Genomic DNA, 25307 nt, shown 5'->3' on the forward strand with positions numbered 1-25307 from the left:
ATTTATAAAATTCTTTCATATTTTTGATCTCATCATTACTAATCAGGGATCATTTTTCCCATTTCCTTTCTTTCCAAATTTATTAAGAACCTCTTGTTCCTGGACACCTGGAACTGAGGCCGTCTGCTACTTTTAAAATTGATAAATGAATCCCTGAGGCACATCTGGTTTGGAGCTTCTTTGCAGAGTTTAAAAGTGTACCCAGTTCTAAACTAGTTTTCAGAGCCTGTGGAGCTCTGCACAGAGCTCATGGAAGTCTCCTGGCAAGTGTTTGTAAATGAAGAGCTTGCCTTGGACCTTGTTCCCTTTTCAGGTCTCACTGGAGGCATTGGCAGTCTTTCTACTGACTTCAGCAAAACTGAAGTGAGACAACATCACCTCTGCTGTGTTGCTCATGGAATAAAATGTATGGCCAAGGACAAAACACAGAATCCAGCCAGGTTCTGCCCTTTGTCCTCATGGCTGAAATTGGCTGCCAGAATAGATTTAGCACAGCAGGGTGAAATTTTAATCTTAAAGCTTTAATATGCTCATCTGCTAAGAAGTGTAAATATCTCAGTATTGAAGTGGGGCCTAATTTAAGGGGAGTAAAGGGATGATTTTCTTAATCTGTCATAAAAGAAAAAAATCTCTGAAGGGAACTACATGCAAAGTGAACAGGAAAAAAAGGATGGAGAGAACACAATCAATTTTTGTGTAAGCAAGAAGTGTACAACAGAGGTAATGGGATGTGAAGCATCAGCAACATTTGAAAAACTAGATTTTTCCATATATTCTTTTTTTGAATCTTCTTTAATGCTGTATCTTAAAAAGAAAAAAAAAACCAGTGAAGAATGCATTTCTCTGTTTCTAATATCAACGTTGCACATTTTTATTCACATCTGTGTAAACACTTGGATAATTGGTGTCTTTCTGACCTGCTCACTTTCAGTATTGGCATGCAGAGCAGTTTTTGGGATCTCATATAAAGGAGAATTGCCCTAAACTGGCAAGTAGATAGATTGAGTGAGGCACTTGGATAGGGAGAAATATAAAACACTTTGCAAACAACAAGTCTGTGAAATGGGGAGGAGGGAGTTGTGGAGAATGACTCCTCAACAACCAACTTTGTGGATGAAATTCTGTCTAAAGAGTTTTGTATGAACCTCACTCATTCTTGGATCATCTGTTTGTTCTTATGTGGGGGAGAGGAGGAGAAAAAAATGCCCTGAAGTTTCTTTAGTTAAAACTGTGGTATTGAAAAACTGAGCCATCATGACTCTGAGCCATACTGCCAGTGTATCTGAATATTGGTTGTTCTGGGGCAGCCATCATCATATTTTTTTTCTTATTTTCTCTCTGCCTCTGTGATCATAATCCTCCCCTTCCCTAGAAACTCTTTGTGTCTTCCGAGTTCTCTTCCATCTCCTATTGATTTCTTTATTGATTCCTTTTGATTTCCTTCTTAGTCTCTTCTTTTCTTTGTTTTTAATCTCAATTAGGCGTTTTCTTTTCTGTTCCATTATTGCTAGGGATCATCTCTGCCTGGCAGTGTAATCACCTCCTGCCTTTCCCTGCCTCTGAGGGGAGCTGAGCCAGTTCCTTGTTAGACAAGTTGATGTGACTTATGGGATCAAACCTCTGTAGATCTTCACAAAAGCATCACAGTGCCATGTCTGGCTGAATTGGGGCATTTCAGAAAGGGTTAGGAAAACATGGAGGAATTGATGGAAAGATTTCATTATTCCTATTGGGTTTTCCCTGCTGATAGAGTAAATGTTGATATGCTCATTGAATAGATACAGTGTGTAAAGAGGGGCTAAGGACTGGATGGGGTCCAAATTTCATGAGAAGAGCCGTCCTAATGAAGCTCCAAGCAGAAGAAGGAAAACAGACCCTTTTCTCCCAGCTGGAAGCAGGGCAGTCAGGACAGACCTGGATTTCAGACAGTCCAATACTTCTGTCCATACAAGCCCCATGGAAATTGTTGATAGAGCTGTTGATATTGATAGAGCTGTTGATATACTCATTGAATAGATACAGTGTGTAAAGAGGGGCTAAGGACTGGATGGGGTCCAAATTTCATGAGAAGAGCCGTCCTAATGAAGCTCCAAGCAGAAGAAGGAAAACAGACCCTTTTCTCCCAGCTGGAAGCAGGGCAGTCAGGACAGACCTGGATTTCAGACAGTCCAATACTTCTGTCCATACAAGCCCCATGGAAATGTGGAGACTCCAAACTGCTCATTCACATTTTAATCTTCTTTTATTATGCACTTTTAAGCTGTTACCTTCAAGAACACCCATTGTGCTTTTGTAGAACATGGCTGAAGAAATGTGATGTGATCTAAGTAACTTACTGTAATTCTCCACTTTACAAATCCTGTAAAAAGTATGTAAAAGAACTTTTATATGCAGTGTGGTGTTTGAACGTAACAGTGCAATATATGTTTGAAAGTGGAAACGTCATTAAAGGTATTAATATCCCTGTCTGCATGTCCCACTCTCTGCAGTCTCAAATGAAAGCTGTTTCCACTTGTTATGAGAAATGGACATTTGGTTGAGATTTGAAAACTGATGCTTAGGTAAGATTAAGCCAGATTCCTTCTGTCTCACTGTTTCTCACAAAGCTCTGCAATGTTAATGATTTATATATTGATATTGTTGACATTTTCATAGGCTGGTTTTTTTCACCTTATAGCAGTTGTTTCTTTTCAGATTTATAGTGTTCTCTATGGAGTAAGAGTTGTCTTACTGGCCCATATCCACCATGTGAAAGTTCTATATTGTAGTTCAAATTTAACATCAACTGTAAGATGAATCACAGAGTCATGGGCTTGGAAGGGACTGGAGAAGGCCATCCAGTTTCTCCCATATCCAAGGCTTGATCAACTGTATGTGTCAGTCCTGACAGACATTTGTATGACTGCCAGCACTGAAGACTCCACAGACTCCTGGAGCAATCTCTTCCAGGAGTTCTTAAATTCTTAATTATTAAACTTTTTCCCATGTCTGAATTGTCCATGCTACAATTAAAAGCTTATGACTTCACACATATTTCCTATATATATTGAGATTAAATTTGTCTTAATTTTCTTTGTAGCAAGCTTTTAATTGTTTGAAAATAATTACCACCTTAACTTCACCTAGTGGGCCCTTATGGGGAATGATTCATTTTAAGAATTTGTGAAAATGCTGCCATTTTTGTTCAGTTTTTTCTGAAGTCTGAGGTGTTCTAGGCTTGAAATGCAGCAGATAGCACAGGATGTGAAACCTTACTACCTGTGAGAAGAGAGACAGATGGGTTCAGTGTTAGGAGTAGGTTTTGTTTGGTTATATCATTGCTAAAATCTGGACCATAGAGGTAAAGTAGAAAAGAAATCCCCAGCTTGAAGGATGCATGTAGGGGTTCACATTTCATCATCAGAAGAGTGCTTAATCTTCTTGATCTCTGTTACAGCTCTCTTGGAATGACACTCCTAATTGTTTCACTTCCATCTGTCTGTGAATGCAATGGGAAGAAGGTCACAGGAAGGTGTCCTGTGTCAGGTGGGAAATGTGGGCGTTGTGGACCAACCATTCTCTCTGATAGACATTGCATTATCCTGAAGTTTTCCCTGTAGAAAAAGTTAGGAACTATCATTGTATAGCCCCATCTCACACCAAGGTTATAATTTTTGTGCAAAGCAATATTTGTTTTGTAGTGCCAAATACACTGTTAAGGATTGATGTATACCCAGTGATTGTCAGAGTATGCTGGTTTGTATGCATGAAAAAAACCTTATCTTTCCAGAAAAAAATAAACCTGCAGGAGAGCTTAGGCTCTGGGTTTTCTGCTGACAGTTAATGGGACTTCATAGAGTAGAAGGCAGCTCAGAATTTGGCCTTGTGCAGAGTATCTCAGCGTGGAGGACCAGTGGCTCTTTTAAATGAAGAACTAATTCCTTTAGTATTAAGTATTTGCAATATAATTTGAAACTTAGTGGTGTTTATCCATGGCCCTGTCTATCTTTGGCTGAAGTCAACAGGTTTCTTTCCAATGTTACCCCAGGGTTCACACACCTCAGCCAGTAGAGTACATGTGTTCATTTTCCCAAATGATTTTGAACTTGGCAGACTTGGGTCTGTCTTTGTTTTTTTGAGTTCTGGACATATTTGAAACTAAAGGATAAAGCAAAATTTAGAGGCTAAATATTCTGTGGTTTATGAACCACTAATCTTCCATGACTCACCTTTCATGCAGTTTTATGGCCCTACTGGCTTGGAAATAGGCAACAGCAGTTGACCACCTGCAGCATCAGCATCAAGGAAAGTTAATGTGGTAACTCTTTGAAATGTGGGACCTTAAAAAAAACAAAACCCAAACCAACAGAAATTTCACTGTAATATGCTGATTTAGCATAACTTTCCACCACCTCGAAGACATTGCAACAATAGGACTTTTACAGAAAAAAATGTTTATTTAAATCAAAGAGTAGGCAGACCTCTCAAAACTTGTCTCATGCTAATGTGCACCAGAATAAAACGTGTTAGGTCTGCTAGAAGTCTTGCTGAAACCTGCACTCAGCTAGAAGGAAGTACCATACCAAATAAACAGGAAATAAGACTTTTCTTTCTTTTTAGAAGTCAAATTCTTTTTATCCTGCCCTTGGTTCTTTGAGATCTGGTTTTTACATTTTCTCTTACAGTCTCCCAGCTCTGTAATCCTAGACTAAATTATTGAAGCACTGAACCATTCTTCTTCCTCAATACTGAGAGAGTAAATATATTAAAAATTACATCTTAGGGGCTTGAGTGGAAGGTGTTGTTTAAATGCTAGCAAAGCAGTATTGTTGTACTTGTGTACATTGAGTATTAAGGTCTGAAGCCAGAGATGTCGTTGCAAATTTATCTTGTGTACTTGAAACTTCCTGCTACTATCAGCTTATATTGACAGGCTTCACATCCACTGGCACGGAAAATTATAATTGCAAGTTGCATTTCAAGATGGTTTAAAGAGCCCCACTTCCAAATGTTTCGTTCAAGTCCTCTTAAATACATTCTCATCTGGGTTTCCCAGATGATGCTCAGGTGTTCTGTGGTAGTCAGTCACTGGTGACACATAGAAAAATAGTGCAAATTCCACCTGCCGTGAGAAGGTGACCTGAAACAAATATCTTCCTACTGGTTTCCATGCTGCTTGCATCAGTGTATGTCCTGAAAGGCAGCACAGTACTGGGAAAATTGTTCTCCTTCCTGCAAAAAACAGGTTACTAGTCTTCATCCTGCTGTTCAATGATCAAGGTCATACCCCCACCCTGAAGTGTCCCTGAATTTTGGATGGTTTTTGTCACTTGCATGTGTCTGTCATAAACACCAACTTGTACCTTGTACAAGCACAAGATACACAGCACAAATTAAACATAAAGGCTTATTGGTAAGATGAGGCCTGGTGCAGTCTCTCTTCAGATACTCAAAGTGCATGCTCTGCATTTCCTGAAAATCCTTCTTTAAGGACTATGAAAGGTGTTACTAGAAGTTTGATCCTTTATGAGACCAGCTGTCAATGATGAAATTGAGATGGAGATTTTTAGTCCAAACCTTCTCTAGAAAAAGTGTTTGGGTTTTGGTATATATTGAGTACTAGAAATGATCCTTTAAAGGAAAACCAGTAGAATTTTATTGGCAGTGACCTGCTGCTTAGTACACTGAAAACATTTCTGGAGATCTTGCCTTTTTGCTATTTTTTTTTACCCTCTTTTTAAATGTTGCTTATAAACTGGAATTGTAGGAGATTTTGAAGTAAGATTGAATTACTCTTCCCAGTGTGCTTCTATGGGAAGCCCCTTTGGAATCGGCAAGAACAAGCCCAACTTGCATCCCATTTGCCATCTGGGTTTCCCTCTGGCTTCAATTTGCTGCTATAAAACAGTTCTTAGGTATGGATGCTGTACTGAACCTGCCCAATGCATGTCACATTTAGCTACTCATATTTCTTCCAAGATAATGACTGCAAAGAAGCTGTTTCTTGTGGTCTCTCTTGATTTACTGCTTCTTAATCTGATGTTTCAAATTAAACCTCAGTCTTCAAATGTCATTGCATTCTTTTAAGACATGTTCAGCTGCTTTGTAATGGGTGTGCTCTTTCCTACAGTTTAATGCTCAGTGGTTATGGAATAATTTAATAATGTAGCATATCTGTTTTTAATCAGGATGATTCTATGTTATCAAAGGTACACATTTATTTCTCACTTTTCTTTATATTTCTGCACCCTTTTTGTACCTGAAATACCCTTTGCAGCTGCTTTAATTTATCAAGAAATCTTTAAGGTGTAATTGTTCAAGGCCAAACATCAGGGCTCATGTTAGACATTCCATTGCAGCCACATGAACTACTGAGAGCAAGTGAAGTTAGATATTTGTACAGATCCAGTGGGCCTGGTATCTTTATTTAATACCCTAAATAGCACTGATAAATTGAGGAAAATTAGAGGACATTTACAACTGTTTGTAATTGGAAGAAAATCATCATTGCTAGTGAATTTTTCCTAGGCAGCACAAACTTGTATGGAGGGCACGATTTTCCTTTAATAGAACTTGGGTGATTTTTCATTTGTTTGTTTTCTTATAGGATTTATATAAAGATTTTTACTCCCATGCTTGTCCTTTAATAAACCTGGCTTTAAATAAATGTATGTCACTTAGCATCATCTTGATATATTCTTTTGCGTAAGATCAGGATGAAACTCCTCACCCTTCTATGTCATTGTACCATGGAAACCATGTCAGTTTAAAGTTCATGCTGCATTAGTTATGCAAACATAATAAAAGCAAAAAGTTTATTGATTAGACAGATCAGCTTCTTAAGTCACTCTCCATTAAAAATAATTAAGCTCTGTGTCATGCAAGCTGGATAATATATTTTAATCTCTTTTAGAGACTTATCATCTGAATATTAGTAATGAAGTTTGTTCTGAGTCACACCAGATTAGCCACTTCTACCTACAGATTTTTCTACAGTAGCCACTGTTGTGATTTGCATATTCAACAAAAACTAATCAATTGAACATCACTTGGAAAAGTACATAGGAATAGCTGTACTTCTTGGAAGGATACATAAGACATAGAATAAAAGGAAATCTGCCACAGAACACCTCTTATCTCTAACACTGTAGGCCAAACTCCTAGAAGATATCATACATTGCTGCATAAAAAAAAAAAAAAAAATGGCCTCACTTCATTTCAGAAAGCTCCTTCTGTATTTCATAGCTCAAACCCTATCAGAATCTCCCATGCAGCTACATGAGAGCTTGAGAGTATTTCAGTATTTGAAGCATCCTGGAAAACTTTATTGTTTCAGAATGGAACATAGGGGCTGCAATAGTATTTTGTTAAAATGAGACCTGGAACCATTTGAACCTGTTCTTTCCTTTTTCTGTGCATGGACAAGATTTATGCTAATGCAAAGCCTCATGGCTGATATGCTGAACGTGAAATTCAAGACACTGAAATTATGGGATTTGCAGAACTTACTTGTTTCTGGGAAAATCTGCGAAGTGATAGTCACAAATCAAATTGTGACTTAGTTTGGAATATTTTTGCTGTCACTTTACTGAGTCTAAGCTTTAGCACAAATTGCCACTTGATCTGTAATTCCCATTTTGTGTGGGTCAGTTATGCAAAAGCATATTGTGAGAACATACTCAAGGATTTTACACACATTTGCCAAAACTTTAGCTTGCAAAACTTTTGGATCATGGAGTTGTGCATGAAGATTTGGCATCTCATCCTGTTCCTACTGTGATGTCTAATAGTAATATCAAATTTTACTGGGAAAAAGATGGGACATTTAGGAGTCTGGGTTGAAATTTCCAAATTTTTTTTTACTAACTTTGCTAGAAACCAGGTTTGTAGAGAACAAGAAACATATTGATGAGGCAACAGAGGAAGAAACCCTAGTCAAGTCAGTACTGATAGGAAATCTCTCTTACTCCTATAGTGTGAGGACACATTCAGGTTCTGCTTGACCACAGCACTTAGAAAGACCTACAAATAGCAGAGCACAGGCACAAGATCTGAACATTCCAAAAAACATGATTTGTGGGCAGTATCCTATTATCCCCTCAAGAAAGAAAAATGCTTATTTCACTTGTATTAATATTGTTTCCAGTTCAATTTAGTCCTACTTGTAGCATCATAATCCTGCTCCTATAGAGCCCAATTCCTGTTACAGTTTCTGTGTCTAAACAAGAAGCTGCCCAGAGCAGCATGGCCATGACTGGTGGCATTCCAAGTCCCCTGCTTCTTATTCCAGCTTCCAGCCTCTTCCCCTCTGCTAAAATGACACGCAAACTTATCACCTTTGCTGTTCCTTTATGGTTTATTGTTCTTCGTACGTGCTGGTTCTTGAGTATCAGTAGCTGACAGAAGGCTTCCTTGTGTGGTCTTGTACGGCAAGACTGAAAAGATAGGCACAAGTCATATGGATGCAAAAATTCATGTCTGCAGTTCAGGGGAGAATGTGTTAAGTTATAGATTTGTGCAGAAATATGGCAACCACATGTCAGTCCTTGTGCATGTTAGTCCTTTGGTAAAAAAAGATTTTTTGAAAAAGAAAGGTATAATAAGATCCAGCTTCCTGTAAGTTTATGGTAATTTTGTGCCTTTTGCTAGTTGTTCTATTTATGTGGTCCTTTACTGTAGCCTGGCTCCCACCCTCTAATATAGTTATCCTCACAGCACTTCTTTGTGGTAAGGAAGTACAATAATCCCCACTTTACAAACGGGGAGCCATGGCAAAAGAGAGGCTTAGTGACTCGCCTGAGGTCATGCAGGCAGCCCATTATGGAGCAGGGAATTCAACCAGGACTCCCAAACAGCAGACAAATGCTCCGTCCCCAGGGCTGTCTGTCCTTTAGCTCGTATTTTTAAAGCACTCAAAAGGTTGTATCCAGATTTCAGAGATGGTTCGGGGGTTATTGAATCCAGTCTGACTAAAATAACAGAATAGCTGGACCAAGTGAAAATGTGCTGCTTAGTGTAGAGTTGCAATATCAGTAAGTCAAATGAAGGTTTTTCCCCTGGCAGCTCTGGTTTCCTCTCACTTGCCTGAGCTTGCTCTCTCATACACACACACAGAGGCACTCTCTGCAACTCATTTTTCTCCTGCCTTGGAAGAAGGACTTGGTGAAAGGAAATTGGTATAATTAAATGGTTATGTAGGAAGCTGATGGTAAGTATTTACTTTTATAAAATAAGTGGAGGAGGAAAAACCTATGAGATGGATATCTTAGTGTTTGCTTTTTTGGGTTTATTTTTGGGAGCAGAGTATTGAGTGGCAGAGATTTGTTCCCAGCAGAAAATGCTTGAAACACATTAGTCTGCTTTGGTATTAGAAAGATTAGAGGGCACACTGTGAGAATTTGTAAGGATTTATGTGCTTTTTAGAGAGGATTAAGAATAAAAAAAAAAAATCCAGGTAAGAAAGGAAATAATCTGTGTGAGAAGGGGAAAAGCAAGCAGATTTAGAATAGAAAAAAAACTTAAGTACTGAAGATTTTGAAGCATAATAGATAGCATTAAGTTCCTGGCAAAAGTCTGAGTTCAGTGATCTGTGTAAGGGAATAAACTGTACCTAGTGTTTTAAAATACGTGCTTAAAGGAAAAAAACCACCACCACCACCCCCCCCCCCCAAAAAAAAATCCAGATTAGAAATGCTGTCTAACCACATCACTACTCTACAGATTAACATTTGCATGGTGGTTTTCTTCTATGTTTTAATACCACAATGTTTGCATTGCAACTTCAGTTGCAGTTGGTTTTCTTTAAAGTCTAGGTGTGCACAGTATGTGACATGAATTTTTAGGAGTTCATGTAGCATCCTTGAAATCTTATTCAGGAGCAAGCTTGAGCAAGCAAGAAATACCTAAGAAAAATATTTTAGGAATATTCTTATTCTATAGAGTTGCTTAAATAAAAGAAAAAAAAAGAATCAGGCACATTTCATAGTTTTTAAGTGTGTGCTTTCTTCCTGTCTGTCAAATTGAGAGCTTGAACAAGATTTGTTCTCTGGAACATTATTTCTTTAAAATATTTGGACATGGTAGTTCTCTAGTAACACCACACTGCACAAGATGGAATTAGTTATTTGTTTAGGAACAGAATTGTTAAACATCCTCTAAGCTGTAAAAGGATACTTCCTAATTATTTACTAGAAGCATCCATAGTTAATTAAAGTCAGACTGCTAAATGCGGATAATTAGAGGCTTATGTTGCTTGTGCTGATTTGAGCTAGTATTTAATTTGTAAATTCAGTCCTTTTTAGACACTTTATTTAGAACAAGCTTAAATCTTTGCAAGATGTTCTTATGAAAAAAGACTAGCTATGTCTTTATGCTTTACAGTCTCACTATACTACACATTAATTTGTCCACAGTTTTTGGTACCTTACCAACATGCAATAAAAGTGTAACTTGATCAGCAGCAGTGGCTTAATTGTTCAGGGTTTCTTTTTGTTTCTTTCTTTTTACTTCCTCCTACACTGCTTCTTTCTTTCTTCTTTCTTTTTCTCTTTCATTTCATTTTGTATGGAGGTTGGATTGGATTTTATCCATAGTATTGTTTGTCCAGTGCATACCTGAGCCCAGTGATGCTTGGAGGATGAGTGGATGTTGAGTGTTGTGTATTTTCCAGCCATGTGCCAGCGGCTGTTTCAGGTGCTTGGTAACATATTCAGGTTTCTGTGGATTTCCATGTCACAGTCACCCTGTTACAGTGACAGCAGTGCATTGTACCTAAGCACAGACACTTGAGCATTTTTTCCCTACAGAGGTCCTGTGAGCAGGTGTATTACCTGTAATTTTCCCTCTTGCTCTTTTCAGCCATTGCAATGGCACTGACCAAAGTGGAGTGCTCTTTGCATGGGTGAGCATCATTTGGATTGGATTCTGGGTGTTGGCTGTTGGGTTTAGCTTTGTTTTCAGTTTTACTTCCCTTACAACATTATTTTTGAAACAACATTTAGGTAGCATATGCTTTCTCTGATGTTGTTTTGTCACGTAAACACTCTGCAAAGTCAGTACAGATGTGTGGGGAAGGAGATGTTTTGTTACTGGCCTCTTATGGTTTGTATTGCAGCTTCACTGCAGTTTAGATTGTGTGGCATTATAGTGCCTCCTGACAAGAAAAGATTTTCATAAAATCTACATTATAGCTGGCACATTATTGTCACTACTGGTGATATGAAAATTTTATTGCAGGTTTTTAGTAGTGGACCGATTTTTTAGTTAAGAGTTCAAAGCTATTACAAATACGGGCATTTTTAGGCAGTGGAAAGGTGCATATTAGCACGGGAGAAGGACACATGGGAAGAAGTACTGAAGATCGATTATTTGAAAAGTTTGGTCTTCATCTGTAAAGAAAAATACATTTTAGAAATGTGCTGGCAAATATGGACTCTGTATGCAGCAGTTTACAGATCTGTGGTTGAGTCGTAGTCCACTGAGGTAAACTGTGGTTTTAGCTGAGTGGAAAACTGAATTTGGAGCCTTGTCATTAATGAAAGAACAATTAGTTGAACAAATAATTCTTCATCTTTTTCAGGAAAACTGTTGTTTATTGCAGTGACTACAGCTGTGAGAGACTTTCATTGTTTGTCCCTTCAGGTGCTAAGTGTATTTGTTAGAAGAGAAGCAAGGCTTTGATTTCATGTTGTGTCTTTGGAAATGCAATCAGTTTCTTTCTTATTTAAATGATATTGTGATTTCATATCATTCTTTAAAGTACAAAGATGATTTTTTTTTCCTGTGTGAGTTTTGAAGAGGTGCTTATACTGAAAAGGGAGACTTAGGCTGTGCTCTCAAGTGACTGTCAATACAGACATTCACTGCAAGTTTAACTTGTGGAAATGAAGGCAGAATTTCTCAGTTTGAAGCTGTACATCATGGTTAGGAAATCATCTTTATCCCATTTCTGTGTTGACCTCAGCAATTGAAATGCTGGAAACACTAGAGGATTTTCTGGGGGTTTTGATGTCAATATACAGAAACGCTAACAGAGCACTATCCAAGAAGAAATCTGAAGTGCACAGCATCTGTGTTCTTATGAATGAGGAAGGAGATTCCAAGCATTATTTGAAAACCTGTGTGCATAATTTATTTGATATCTTGGAAGGATTTGCTTTCTAAACTGCAGTTCCTGACAAGTGCATGCAGTGAAGCACAAAGTTCTGTGACTCAACACCTTAGACCAAAACTCCTTCTGGAGGTGCCTCTTTGTCTCAGTTGGCTGTGAGGGAGAAAAAACTCAGATGAAATATGTAACTTTTAGACTAATAGCTTCTGTAAGAAAAGCTGCCCTCTTAAACTGTTTTGGATAAATGTAGAGAAGGTGTTTCTGTTTGTTAATGAAACATGTCAGGTGTGCTCTTTTCAAACTAAATCCTCAGACTGGGTTTTTAAGTGCATACATGTGGCATTAGAGTATAAGTCCTGTTTGGAAATGAATGAGTTTTCTGTTCCCCTGCTCCCTAGGTAACTGCAGCCTGTTCTAGAACAAGTATGCTTCATACAGTCAGGAATAGCATGGCCTTAGTTTGATTTTTCTCTTGTTCAAATTGAAGTTTTGCTGTTTAGTCAAGTATTGTTAATTGCAACTTTTATCAGAATCAGATTAATAGATACATAGTCCATCACAGACTGGTGTGTATGGCAGAGGATTAAGACCAGAAGTCCAGTATTTTTCACTGGTTTAACATGACTTACTAGTGGGTTAAGTAATTTCTCAGGTTTTTTTCTTTGTTAAACTTGTCTGGTAAATAGGCATTTTACAGTGGGGCTTCTAATTTACATAGAAAATTCAAGGTATTAGTACTATGGTCAGCTACTACTTTTTTCCTGAAAACCATTAAATTTTATTTTTTCAAGATACAATATTTTTTGCTTTTGCTTGATAAATATGAACTGTTCAGCAGAAGAATTTCTTCTGAAGCAGATAACTGTAAATAGTTCTCTAAAATGCCATTCTTGTAGCATTATGAAATTTGGTTTCCATGCTATTTTACTAGTTTATGTGCTGTAAGAAGGATTTGCAGTAAAGACTGAATTTCTGCAAAAGCATTTGTTCTGTACTAGCAGTACTTTGCAGGGAGATATCCAGATATTTCTTAAGATCTTGAAAGCTTGGTATGAAAAATCAGATTTTCCACATTCCCGCTTGCAACTTAAATCCAGTGCAAACAGAGGTCTCTTTATTTCATAAGTACTTGTTTAGCACTGGCTCACTTTTGAGACTTACTGATTTTGTGGTATTCCAGGCCAGGAAAATCAAAGTCATAGTATGAAAATATCCTCCTGAAATAAGTTATTACCTTTTAGTGCAGTTGTAAAGGATGACTTCTTGGTTAATGACTTCAGGCTCTGGCCTGGGACTTGAAAGTTCAATCTGAGTTTGCCTCAAGACTGTGACCCTGACTGTAATTGTGGGCACGGGCACCATTCCTGGGTCTCAGTTCCCTCCCAGAAAACAACACCTGCCGCCTTAGGCTGAAGATCCTGCAATGTACACAAGTACAGCACACATACAAACCTCTGCCCCTGGTCTGATTCCTAGCTGGTTCTGTCATAAAGGTAATTAAACATCATAATTTTTATATTACCACTTGTTTCTCTTTTGCAGTCCACATCATGGGGGATGTGAAACTGGTGACATCTACTCGAGTCTCCAAAACCTCCCTGACACTCAGCCCCCCTGTCCCCGCTGAAGCACCAGCATTTACTCTTCCTCCTCGCAATATCCGGGTGCAGCTGGGAGCCACTGCCAGGTTTGAGGGAAAGGTAAGAAATGGATTCTGCATTGGGTTTTGCCTTTTCCTGAAGCTGACCAGGGGACTGCAAAAGTAGTGAAGTTGCCTCTGCAATATGGGACCTTTACTCAAGAAGAATACAAGCAGTGTTTACCCTCCTGAGGAGGCAGGAGCATTACAGGTCTGTTTCTGTGTAGAGGAGAGATTTGCAGAACCTGAGCATTGCACAGTATAACTTCGTTGAACATGCAGGGAGCTGAGGTTATTATCAGTGAGAAACTGCTTCAAGGGCTGTCTCTGGTCAGCATGTGCCCCTACTGCAATTCTACATATTCTCCTACTGCACGTTCACATCCCTGCATCCCAAATATCTGCCCGTTCATGAAGCTTCATGTGTGACACAAATCTAACCCTGCTGCAGCGTGTCCTTCCTAGCAGTCAAGGTAAGAATCTGCAACGAGTTTGAGATAGTTCTGTATCTGCACTGCCTGCCATATGTGTTCTTAACTTGAAAGAAAAAAGCATTTGCAGAGGAAAGACTGATTTGTTCAGGAAAACTTCTTAACACAAAGGGTTTAAAAGGCTGCAGACAGGAGTGTGTATCCCCCATTCCCCTCTTGTTTGGAATATTGAATTGTGCATCCTGGCATCCATATTTCTTTCATGTGGCAATCCCGGTACGTACTCATCCTTGTTCTAGCTATCTTCCTTTCTCCTCCCTTAACCCAGTTCTTTTTCCTGGAGCTGTGAGCTTTCCCTCCCTGTCCTTTCAGCTTCCTTTGGTTCGTGTCACGCTCCGATTGCACGCTGACAGCTGCACCATCAAACTGACCGCACTTGGAATCTTTGAAGTGGTGGGACTCATCTGACACAGGCAGGAAACTGCAACCCTATTGTAACAAAAGCAAGGGCTAGAAGGAATTTGGGAAATTCTTAACTTCTGAAACTCTAACTTAAACACAGGGCCTGTAGAGGGCATCTGATATTTATCTTATTTGTTTGTGTAAGACCAGGCCAGGAACTGGGATTTTTCAACAGGAACTGTATAAGAAAACAGGTTTTGGAGTATATTAATTCTGAAGTGCTGAAGCAAAACACAGAAGTAGTTGTTAGATCTGACTTTTTGAAGAAAAGTTGGCATTTTTCCTACAAAGCAAATTTCAATAAAGTGCTTAAACCAAAGCAGTTTTTAACCAAATCTTCCAGATTTTTTTTTAAAAATTTGCTTACATTTAGGTGATTTTAAGGCACCAGTCAGAAATGCTTTGTGTGTATGATATTGGCCAGTCCCCATGAGCACTTCTGTACTTACTCTTTGGATCATATTTTTTTCTTCCCTTCATTGTTTCACCTTGTTGCAAATGCAGGAAAATGGCAGCGTGTTTCTAATTTCTTCATGTGACACCTGTGTACAATGCTGCTCTAATTCCAACTGGTTCTTCCAGGCTATGCTGCAATAATAATTCAGTGAAATCAAAGTTGAAGCATGTGCTAAGTTTGGTTTTATAGTTCTCATGTTTCCTAATTAAAAGCTCAAGTGGGATATTTCCAGTTTTTATTGCACTCTGCAGAATTTTTATTACTTAAGTCAAATGGAAACAATTGTAAAATATAATGACCTACAAGCTAGAGTGCCATCACTGCTTTACATTTTTTTTATATCTGGTTTTAAAGTGTTAATTTTCCAGGGATATATATCCCCTTTTTAAAGCCACTTTGAAGACTGGAAGAGTAAAGTCTGAGGGGTTTTTTAGTAGCTTGGAAAAAAATACACAAATTCAATACTAATTAAACTGTCAAGTTTAATTTCCTTGAAGGAACAAAACTTTGATTGAAGTCCTGGCTTGGACTTACTTGATGAAAAATCTAAATATCTCTTCTGGCAGTTCAGTATATGAGCGTAGCCAAAACCTTTAATTTTCCATCCTTAAAACGGGGGTGACAGCATTAGTATTTTGTTTGTGCTCTTACTGTAGTAACATGGGCAAAGTGAGGGGGAACACAGCAGCCTCTTTTGAAAGGTGCTGTGGCTGAACAGCTGCAGGAGCCTGCAGAGCTGTTAACATCTGGCTCCATCTTCAGCTGGGTAATACAATGTTGCCTCTTCTGCCACTTCAGTATTTCAGAGGTTCAGAAGGACAGTTGACCTGTTCAGAAAAACAGGTTCAGAAGGACAATCTTAACAAAAACCATTTATTAAGATTTAGTAATAGAAGCTACTCAACATACTTAGGTTTTTCTATCCTGGAAAACCTATCTAGGCTACAGATGTTATGATATGTTGTTGCAGTATAAATATTAAACCAGACTCAGGCTAAAGAAAAATAGAAAGTTTTTTAAATGGCTAGACAGGAGCTTTTCTTCAAAGAGTTTCTTTGCAGTGGAATTGATCTTATCAGAAAGAACAAATATTTTTAGACTCCAAGACAGGATATAAATCTGATACTGTGATGATCCTGTATTCTCATTAAGTGAACAAGGAAGAGAGGGCCCCAGAATTAAACTTGTTGGTTTTCTTTCCAGCGGCATTATTAGATAAGTTGTGTGAAATGGCAATTCAAGATCAAAGAGAACGCAAAAGTTGAGAAATAGCCCATAAATGTAGGAAATTTGAGGTAGAAAGAAACTGGGGCTTCCTTTAACAGGATTTTTTTTATTATTTTCCTGTTCCTTCATCTACCACCCTGATTTTCTTACAAAAATTTCAGGAAGTTTATTTATATCTGACTGCAGATCTCAGTTTTCTAGTGGCATCTTAGCATAGAAATTTAAATCATCATCTTTAAATCATCATCTCAATTGTATGAGCATGACTTTGTCTTGGCTCGCAGAGTGGAAACAGTAAGGCAAAGCCAAGGTTACTTTCACTAGATACTCCCCAAAGATCTGCTGGATGGACATCTCAGTTGTTCATCAATAAATTGCTGAGCTGATTTTTAGGCAAACCACCCCAGATAATTGTGAAATGGTGTTGTATGTTCTGAGCTTTTTAGGACTGGATTGATAAACTGTTCTTCAATGGCACATCATGTGTGAGGTGAGCAGCTCAAGGCAGTAATCTCGTGCCCTGTGTTAAGGCATTTTAGCTCATCTGTCTGAACCTTTAAGACACTCCAGGAAAGAAAGAGCAAGCCAAAATGTTACAGGCTTTGCTTTAAGCCACTTCTTTCTCAGTTGTATCGAACACTGGATGTTAACTTGTGCATTTGATTGCAGCAAGCACTTAACCTGCTTTATTTGCACATGTGTAATGCTGATGGTCATTAATTTTATGAGCCTAAAAAAGTACTTGTGCTGTAACTCTGCTTGGGAGGAGCAGCCAAATGTTCTACAGACCACAAATCCATTGCCTAGGGGTCAGGAAAGAGTTTTTCTCCTTGGACAAAGCATTGTACAATTGGCAACAGAGCAGTATGAGTGATTTTTCTGCTTCATGTGGGCCATATACATGGCCCATTTCCAGAACCAGAATGTCAAACTACTAAATCTAGTCTTGTATTTTAATCCCAGGGAGCTCATGGTTTCAGTAGGTGTTGGGGTACTAAATACAGTTTGGTACCCATTGAGTAGTTACTGTTCTGCCCTTCCCCTTCCATCACCCTCCAGGTAAGGGAGCTGAATGGTAAATTTTAAGGCAAGCCAGGTCAATGTCAAATCCTGCCCCCAGTGCTTTCTGGCTATTCTCCTACCACCCTGCTGTTGCATCTGTTTGAATCAGTTAAGTCCAATGACTTACAGTTGCTTTTGCTGCTGGTGGTTGCACAGGTACTGTTTAGAAAAACAGACCTGAGGAAATGAGTTGGGATCAGGCAGTAAGAAACAAAGGGCAGTGGGAAGATCAGCAGTGATCCTGCCATCTATTCTGGGATAGAGAGGAGTCCCATTTTTGCAGTGTGTTAAGAGGTGAAGAGTAGGGAAGCTCTATAAGAATGAAGACTGTATTAAACACTCCCACAGCATTTATAAATTCTTTCAACTACCCGCTAAGGTTAAAACTAATTTTAACCTGTTTTTTTTCTCTGTGGCGTGTTTTACATGCATAGCATGAGCTATGCATGGCAAAACCTTTGGTATGTTCCCTTAGATTTGGTCTCAAGGCAGCAGTGTGTGTCCATTTCCAACCCTCAGTCAGCTGGCACTCCAGAAGAATGCTTAATTACACCACATGCCTCGATTTCAGATGGCAGGATCTGAGAGGAGCCCATGTAATGACAGAGGATGATGACATGGCACCAACATCCTTTGCTGTTGGCCTGAGATGTTTGCTGTTACAAAATGTACTGGGCAGCTCAATGTGTGGAGCTGCCAGTGGCTTTGGATCTGCTCTTTCTGGAGGGATGCCTGTTCTGAGCCTTATAAGGGAAGAAATTCAGGAGAGACCCATGTTTTCATGGGAGACAGTTGTCTGATGGCAGTGAGTGCTGTGAGAGGACTTGTGCTGATCTGTGATACTGTGCTACTCCCAGAAACCTGATATGAAACACTGAGGCATGTTTTGAAGGGAAAAGAATTGAAAAAGTTCTCAACTTTGACTATGGATTTTATTTGATCTTCCTTTCCGCATACCACTGGAGCATTCCTGGGGAAAAAGTGGTGCATTCAGAAGTTACTTAGACATTGTGTGTTAGGCAGACATTGAGGTATAGACAGCTGAAAGAAAAAAAACAAACCCACAAACACAAAGATAAACACAAAGGGTGGCTGTGAGCAGCTTATTGCATGCTGTTTTCTGTTTGGCTCTTCTACTGCTGTGTCTTCTTCCTTGGTGTAATCGACCTCCCAGTCATATTCACTTACCACAGGCATGTTCTCATGAGTAATGCATGCATGGTTTTATTTGGGTTTATTTTACTCTATAACCCCATATTGGCATATGGAAACAGTGTCAGCTTTACACGAGGCCAAAGTGGAAGTGGCTGCTCTGCTGGGAAGTGATAAGGTGGGATTCAGTCAAAAGGACTTCCCCACACAGTGTCACCTACACCCAGAATTATTCAAACACGCTTCCTGTCATCAACTGACACAAGCACCCATGTGTTGATGCCCATTTTCCTTGCCTCACAAATGATACATCCTTTAGAAAAATTGCTCAAGAAATTTCTAGGTTTTAGGCAGGAATGGTGGCCCATGAGCTCCAGCTCTGTCTCTGCACATCTGTCTCTCTGTCACCAGTAGCCATCATAGCTATACTCAGGATTTTCCTAGTAGAAGTTATTTAAGCATTCCTTGTGTAGTCTGTGTGCAGAGCATGTGATGATGCTTGATAGTGCTGGACTTGAAACACTGTCCCCTGCAACTGATCTGTGCATGTGCTGAGGCCACAGCCAATATTTCTGGATATTTGGCAGCAAAGTTTGGTCAGACCTTTTGCAGAGTTTTTTTTTTTTTTTTTTTCAATCTGCCAGATGTTCAGAAATCCTAGACAATGCTGAATATCCTCAAATTCCACCCAGACAAAATTTCTACACAGGAAAGAGGCCATGACTGGGGAACACTGAACATACATTTATATCTCTGTTCTGAGTTGTCTTTTCTCAGGGTTGGTTTTATTATTTTGTATAATTGAGCGTGTATTCAATAACCCATCACCTCCAAACTGTGGAGGAAATGTGCTGTTTGATCCCATCACATTTATTTTTCTATTTGCTTTCTGTCTCCTTTCCCACTTTAATTGCTTATCTACCACCAGCTGGTGGCAGGAGTTCTGCTCCATGCAGTGCCAGAAAGATTGGCTCTGTATTTTTGATTGTTGTGGTAGGAACTGCTGTAATTAAAGGAATATTAAAAAAATTATAATAATTGTGATGGTAATAATAATGGAAGTTTTTAAAAACACTACAACTAATGTACCTATGGAATTAAAGAGAATCTTGTATTGTTTTTTGTAGCATCTACTCAAACCACTGTTGTTTTAGCTGAAGCCAGACCACATATTTGTGTTGCTCTTGGTCACCACTTTCTTTATTTCTTTCTTTCTTTACTTTTTCTTTAATGTGTTTCTATTTTGTATTTTTAGGTGGAAGCAATTAAAATCACATTACAAAGCTGACAGTAAAAGTCTGTATGGTTTCATTGCATCTACCTGCCCCCAGTTTGCTTTGATGGAACAAACAAACTGTTGACTCTGACAAGTTTATTTTAGGTTTTGGGGTTTTTTTGTGACCACCCACTACTGTAGTGTGTTGTTTGAAAGCATGGCTTTGTGTCAGCTGAAGAGGAAAAGAGTGTCCATATAAGAATTTATCCATAGGGATGTCCCTAGGGTTGATTTTGAGAAAATTTACTTCATTAGCAGGGATTTCTGGACTTGCTATTTTTCTATAGTCATTTAGCAGAAATTAAAACAAAACAAAACAAAACCAAAACAAAACCAAGAAAAAAAAAAAAAAAAAAAACAAAAAAAACCCAAATAAGGATGGACTAAATGCCATGACTAATCATAAAGTCCACTGTTTAGGGTTGATAATATGCTTGTATCTGAAAAAGAAGTAGCTCAAATCTAGCTATTTCCAAAGAGAAAAACAGCTGATCAGCATATCCTGAATAGCTGAATACAGATATGGCCAGAGACTGAACCATGTAGGTCAGAGTAGAACCAGTCATGATAATTCTTCTTGGGTTTTGTGTCCCATGATGCTTAATCATGAATCTCTCAGATTTCAACAATGTCTCATTAAGTTTTTCAGTTCTGCTTTTAATTTGAAAAATAGCATCATCTTTTCCAGACTAGTCTCCCTTGTTCCTCTGGGTCAGTGCATAAGGCTTTGTTGTGGTTGATTCCACTGGCAATAAAACTCATCATGTAGCATTGTGCTTTCTTATTTAAATAAACGTTCTTAGTAGTACATGAAACATGACTGCAACTTAGCATTATGATGTTTTAAACTTGATTTTTAGGGAATTATGCCTTTGACTCTTATCACACTCATATTAAGTTTGAAAGTTAAAAAATATCTAGTAACTGTAACAGAACTAAGAATAGCTGACTTTCTTTCCCTTGTGCTGCCACAGCCTAGAGTGGTGTGAGAGGTATGAAAAGGGGGGGTGGAATATTTTGGTTGATTTTTTTTTTTCCTGAAATAGGTCTCTAACTGGAAAGCTTTACATTTTAGTTTTCTAGTTCACCCTAAAGGTAGGACAGAGTGTTTATCATCAGATGTGCATTTGGCTAACTAGTAATATATTTGCTTTTTGCCATCATAAACAAGGTTTGAATGTCAAGCTCCTTGCCTGCATCTGGCTGATGAAACCAGAAAGGTCAGGGAAGGGTTCAGTGCCATATGTAGCAATGAGAACCCTACATAAAATAGCAAAGTATGCTTTTGACTGTCTGTAAATGGGTCCTTGAGAATTTGCACCAAATTACTCCAGGTCACACTTTTTAATATAATTCTGCTTTGCCCTTGTGAGAAAAGAGAGGATTCATTAATAGACAGCAGGCATTATGCATTCAGAATCTGCAGAAGGCCACATGTGGAGAAGGTTTATAATCAAAACACATCATTACTCATTGTGGTTTTGCTCAGTCCATGCTCACTCTAGCACCTCGACTCCAAAGCTAAAAATTTCTGCTTTTGACATGTTACTTGGCTCTGTTCACTCATGGATATAGTATGGGCAAAACCAGACAAAATAATATTTTTCCATGTAAAATTTGGACTCCCCAGTATCTATGCATGCTGAACAGAAAATTACATTGCTGTAAATTCAACCCATTCATGAGGGGGAGAAACCTTTCTGTCTGACAGGGAACAGCAAGGGCTGGCTGCTCCCCAGAGGAGTGTGAGCCAGGAGCCGAGGGGAGCCGTGCATGGGCTCTGCCATCACCAGCTGGCCACAGCCCTGCACTGGCCACAGCCCTGCACTGGCCTCAGTCCTTCAGGCTCTGCTCCAGCAGGCACTGCCATGTGCTCTAAGAGGGCTCTGATGTGCCCAGACATAGCAAACCATGAACCAGGGTCAGGGTCCCAAAGGACGATACAGTCAGGAGCAAAAGTAGGTGATGCCAGATTGTTCCTCTGTAGGTTTCCAGTTCAGTTTTTAACTTTCAGTCTGTAAGACATTATCTTGTCACTAGAGGTTACTGGATCTCCAGCAGGGGCCTGAAACAGCATCTATTTTTCTACCTAAGATTTCAGAGTTCATTTTTTAGTGTCTGGGGACAAACCTGCCTTGATCATGATTCTTAAGTCAAAAATCATCCCAGTTCATAATTCAGCATCCCATGTGAATGCACATCTCTGTGTTCTTCTCTTGTGTTGTAGAAATAATCTTTGGAATGGGAGTGATGTTGAAGTGTTGGGCTAGTGCTTGCTGAGGGAGCCACCGCTGCTCCTATTGGGGTTAGAGGTTACATGTCAAAGCTCTGCACTGGTTGGAGCCAAAAAATCAAGGCATTCCACTGAGTGGTTGTCCCTTGGGTGACTAGTCCAGTATAAGGGCTTTGAATTACCTGCCTAAATATGTTCACTTTATTCTTCTAGGGAACCTAACAAGCAGGCTATAGATCAGGAGTTAAATCATGTTTGACTCAAAAGTTAGTAACCTGGCCTCTAGGCTAGCCATCCCACATTAAGAATATGTTGCAGTGAGATTGTAGAGGTCTTACACCTTTCTTTTTCTGAGGAGTTTTGGGAATAAACAGAGTAAGACTGAAAGCCTCAGAATTTTTCTTTTAAAAAATTAAAATTCTAGGCTTTCTGATGGTGAAGATACTTTTATTCTCTGTAAGTCAGTGTATTGTTACAAACCTGTAGTCAAACAGAACAAAGCAATCTTTGTCTTCTGAAAATGCCGTGGCCAAAACTGCTACACATTCAAAGTCAGCTTTGCAATTTTTGTATTGCTTAGATGGAAACCTTTGTAGTTCATTTGAAGAATGAGGCAAAATGGAAAAATAAGTTATTTTATCTTTTTCTGAGTTTTCCCTGCTTTTCTGCATCTTTTAAAAATACTATGGTAAATGTTACTCTATGGAATATACTATTAATTATAAATACAACATCTGAGCCTGCTAAAACACTAATTAAAAGTCACTGCATTCCAAGTGCAGCTTTTCATTTAAAGATGACAACAGTCTGCACATGGAGCCCAAAGAAAAGGGAGAGGCAAAGACTGACAAATTAAATAATTTTGCTCATGGTTATTTGCCTGTTGGCAATGGCACATTGAACTTACTTCATCCAGCTCTGTGCTCTCTCAACTCACATTGAATGAGAATGGTAATTTTCCTCCAGCTGCGTGGTAGAGTCAAATCATAACTGTGTGTCTTGAGAGTTTGCCATTCCTTCAGTATGTCCCATAATACACAAGCAAGCCTTTATTTATGGTGCATGTATTATTTAAATTGCTTTTGCAAAGCTTAGAATATTAATGCAATGCACACTGTTTTGGAAAAGGTTTATAAAAGCACCTGCACACACATGGCAGTATGAAATCTAACTTGTATCTCAAATCTAACTCATTTATGTCACACTTCCATACTGGCAAACAGTGAATAAAGATTTTTTCTGTTCTGTGAACTCTCTGGAACAAGAGTTCAATATACTTAAGCTTGGTTTTTTGTCTATATAAATTGTGGTGTTCCTCTATAAAAGAATAACTCAGCAGTTTGTCTCTGCAGGGAGGCAAATATAAATATTTCAAAACAAAGTTATGCTAAAAGCCAAAGCACTGGAAGAAAAATTATGATAAAATCTTGGAAGTACACATTAAAGAACTATTGCAAATGGTATTGATTTCTGCTTATTTCATGGTACCACTTAAACAGCCTCATTCAACTGGAATCCTAGCATTTGTCTGTAGTATTTAACACATACAAAGGCCAGAGTAGAGCTGGATCCTTCTCTGATAGTCTTTCTAGCCAAAACAACATAGAGGAAATAATCATTGTTACCCCCTTGACATTGATGTGGGGTACCAAGGCATGGTGAGATTTATTGTCTTGTGCAAGGTGACACAGAAACACGGAGATACGTGCCTGGATTCAGAGCTGAATGTCTGTCTTCCAGACGTTCAATTCCCATCCAGTATCCTAGACATGAACCCATCCATTTGGGAGATAACTAACTTCTGATTTTGGAAGAGGAAATTAAGATGTGCAATGTGTGCAAACATCTAAGTGCCTGCTGTTGGATTCAGAGCATCACATTCACAATGCCAGAACTGGGTCTCCAGAGCCTTGACTCAAAGCTGGTTTGTTGGGATATGCAAATGAACAGAAGATTTGTCTGCTTGGGAGACTATTGCATACCCACAGGTTTAAGGGAAAACACAATGTTGGATTTGTTCAGACCTCTCAGTAGGAATGGAGCAACTGCAGTTAAGTGGAGCTCTATTGAAAGCATATGCAGAGTAAGCTCTTTTTCCACAACCTAAACATCTACTTTTGAATGCACATGTGTTTCTCTTACCAAGATCACAGCAATTTTAGTTTTGAGAAAAAGCATTAGAAAGGAGAGGTGAGCCCACAAGCTTTCTCTTAAACTCAGCATATCTATAAATATTTATTCTGAATTGTTGAACTAGAAATTTATGGTTACACAAATTTATACTTAGTATTTCAGTTAGTAGTTTGAGGTTTTTTTCTTTTAAACTGTTGTTGCTCAGCCGCTGGTTTTTATTTTTATTCTAAACACCGCCATTTGTGCATTGTACTGAGTTACCTCTGCTAAGATGTTATTAAAAGGGTATGTGTGAAGTTAGAAGATCTTATCAATTTCACAGATTATTACAGGGTAAATGAATCACTGACAGTTGCTAATGAGCAGTTGATGTTTTCCCACAGGACTTTGCACAGAAGTCCTAATTATTTATGGCATAGCAGTAAGTTGCACATGATGGAATAAATGGTGCAATGGGAATCGCCAGTTTTTTAGGCTGTCTGATGTGTTCACATCTTCAATATCCAACATTGCATTTTATATCTCTTCATAAGCACATCACTTTTTAGTGAAGTTTCTAACAACTGACACTTCATGCCCAGTGCTTTCTCAGCCCTATCAAGAAGCACTAACAAAGCAGAACTCATAACTGAGGAGGATTTTTATAGCTTCTCCACAGCACAGCCTTTTGCAGCAGTCTTTGTCACTATCTGCAGACAGTCATTAACTGTGCAGGCAACCCAGCAACAAAATCCAGTTTCAGCATTTTCTGTGGCCATGGCCAGACTCCTAAATTGCAGGAAATAAAATCTGGTCTGCTTGGAAACTGATAAAGTATGGGCATGTTCATTTAAAACACATAGTATTTGTTACCACCTTTCACTTCAGAAGTGGGCTGCTGCCCTTAATTGCAAATTTCGTGGTTCCAAACATATTTTCCAGTGGCTGTGTGTTTTGGGCACAGAAAGAAGGCAATTTTTCCTCAATAATTTTCCATAACAGGTCATGCATACAGTGTGCATTCATGTAAATTTGTAGGGATTCCTTATCTGTTGATAGCATGTTAAGAACAGCATCCCTAAACTAGGAAAGTATGAAGCACTGTTTGGTCAGTGGCATAGCTCCTACAGGAACATAGGGGCACTAGTATTCAGTGACATATGAGATA

At 38.7% G+C, this 25307-nt stretch overlaps 1 protein-coding gene across 2 annotated transcripts in view; it reads left to right on the plus strand.

Moving 5' to 3' along the window:
- Nucleotides 1-25307, plus strand: part of MYLK (myosin light chain kinase) — a 196197-nt gene that overhangs the window by 42362 nt on the left and 128528 nt on the right. For both annotated transcript variants that reach the window (XM_041473044.1, XM_041473043.1), the window contains exon 2: nucleotides 13631-13788. In XM_041473044.1, coding sequence (XP_041328978.1) covers nucleotides 13631-13788 — 158 coding nt within the window. The remainder of the gene's footprint in view (nucleotides 1-13630; nucleotides 13789-25307) is intronic.

The sequence above is a fragment of the Pyrgilauda ruficollis genome, unplaced genomic scaffold (assembly GCF_017590135.1).
Source record: "Pyrgilauda ruficollis isolate IOZ18807 unplaced genomic scaffold, ASM1759013v1 scaffold3, whole genome shotgun sequence".
Classification (NCBI taxonomy): Eukaryota; Metazoa; Chordata; class Aves; order Passeriformes; family Passeridae; genus Pyrgilauda; species Pyrgilauda ruficollis.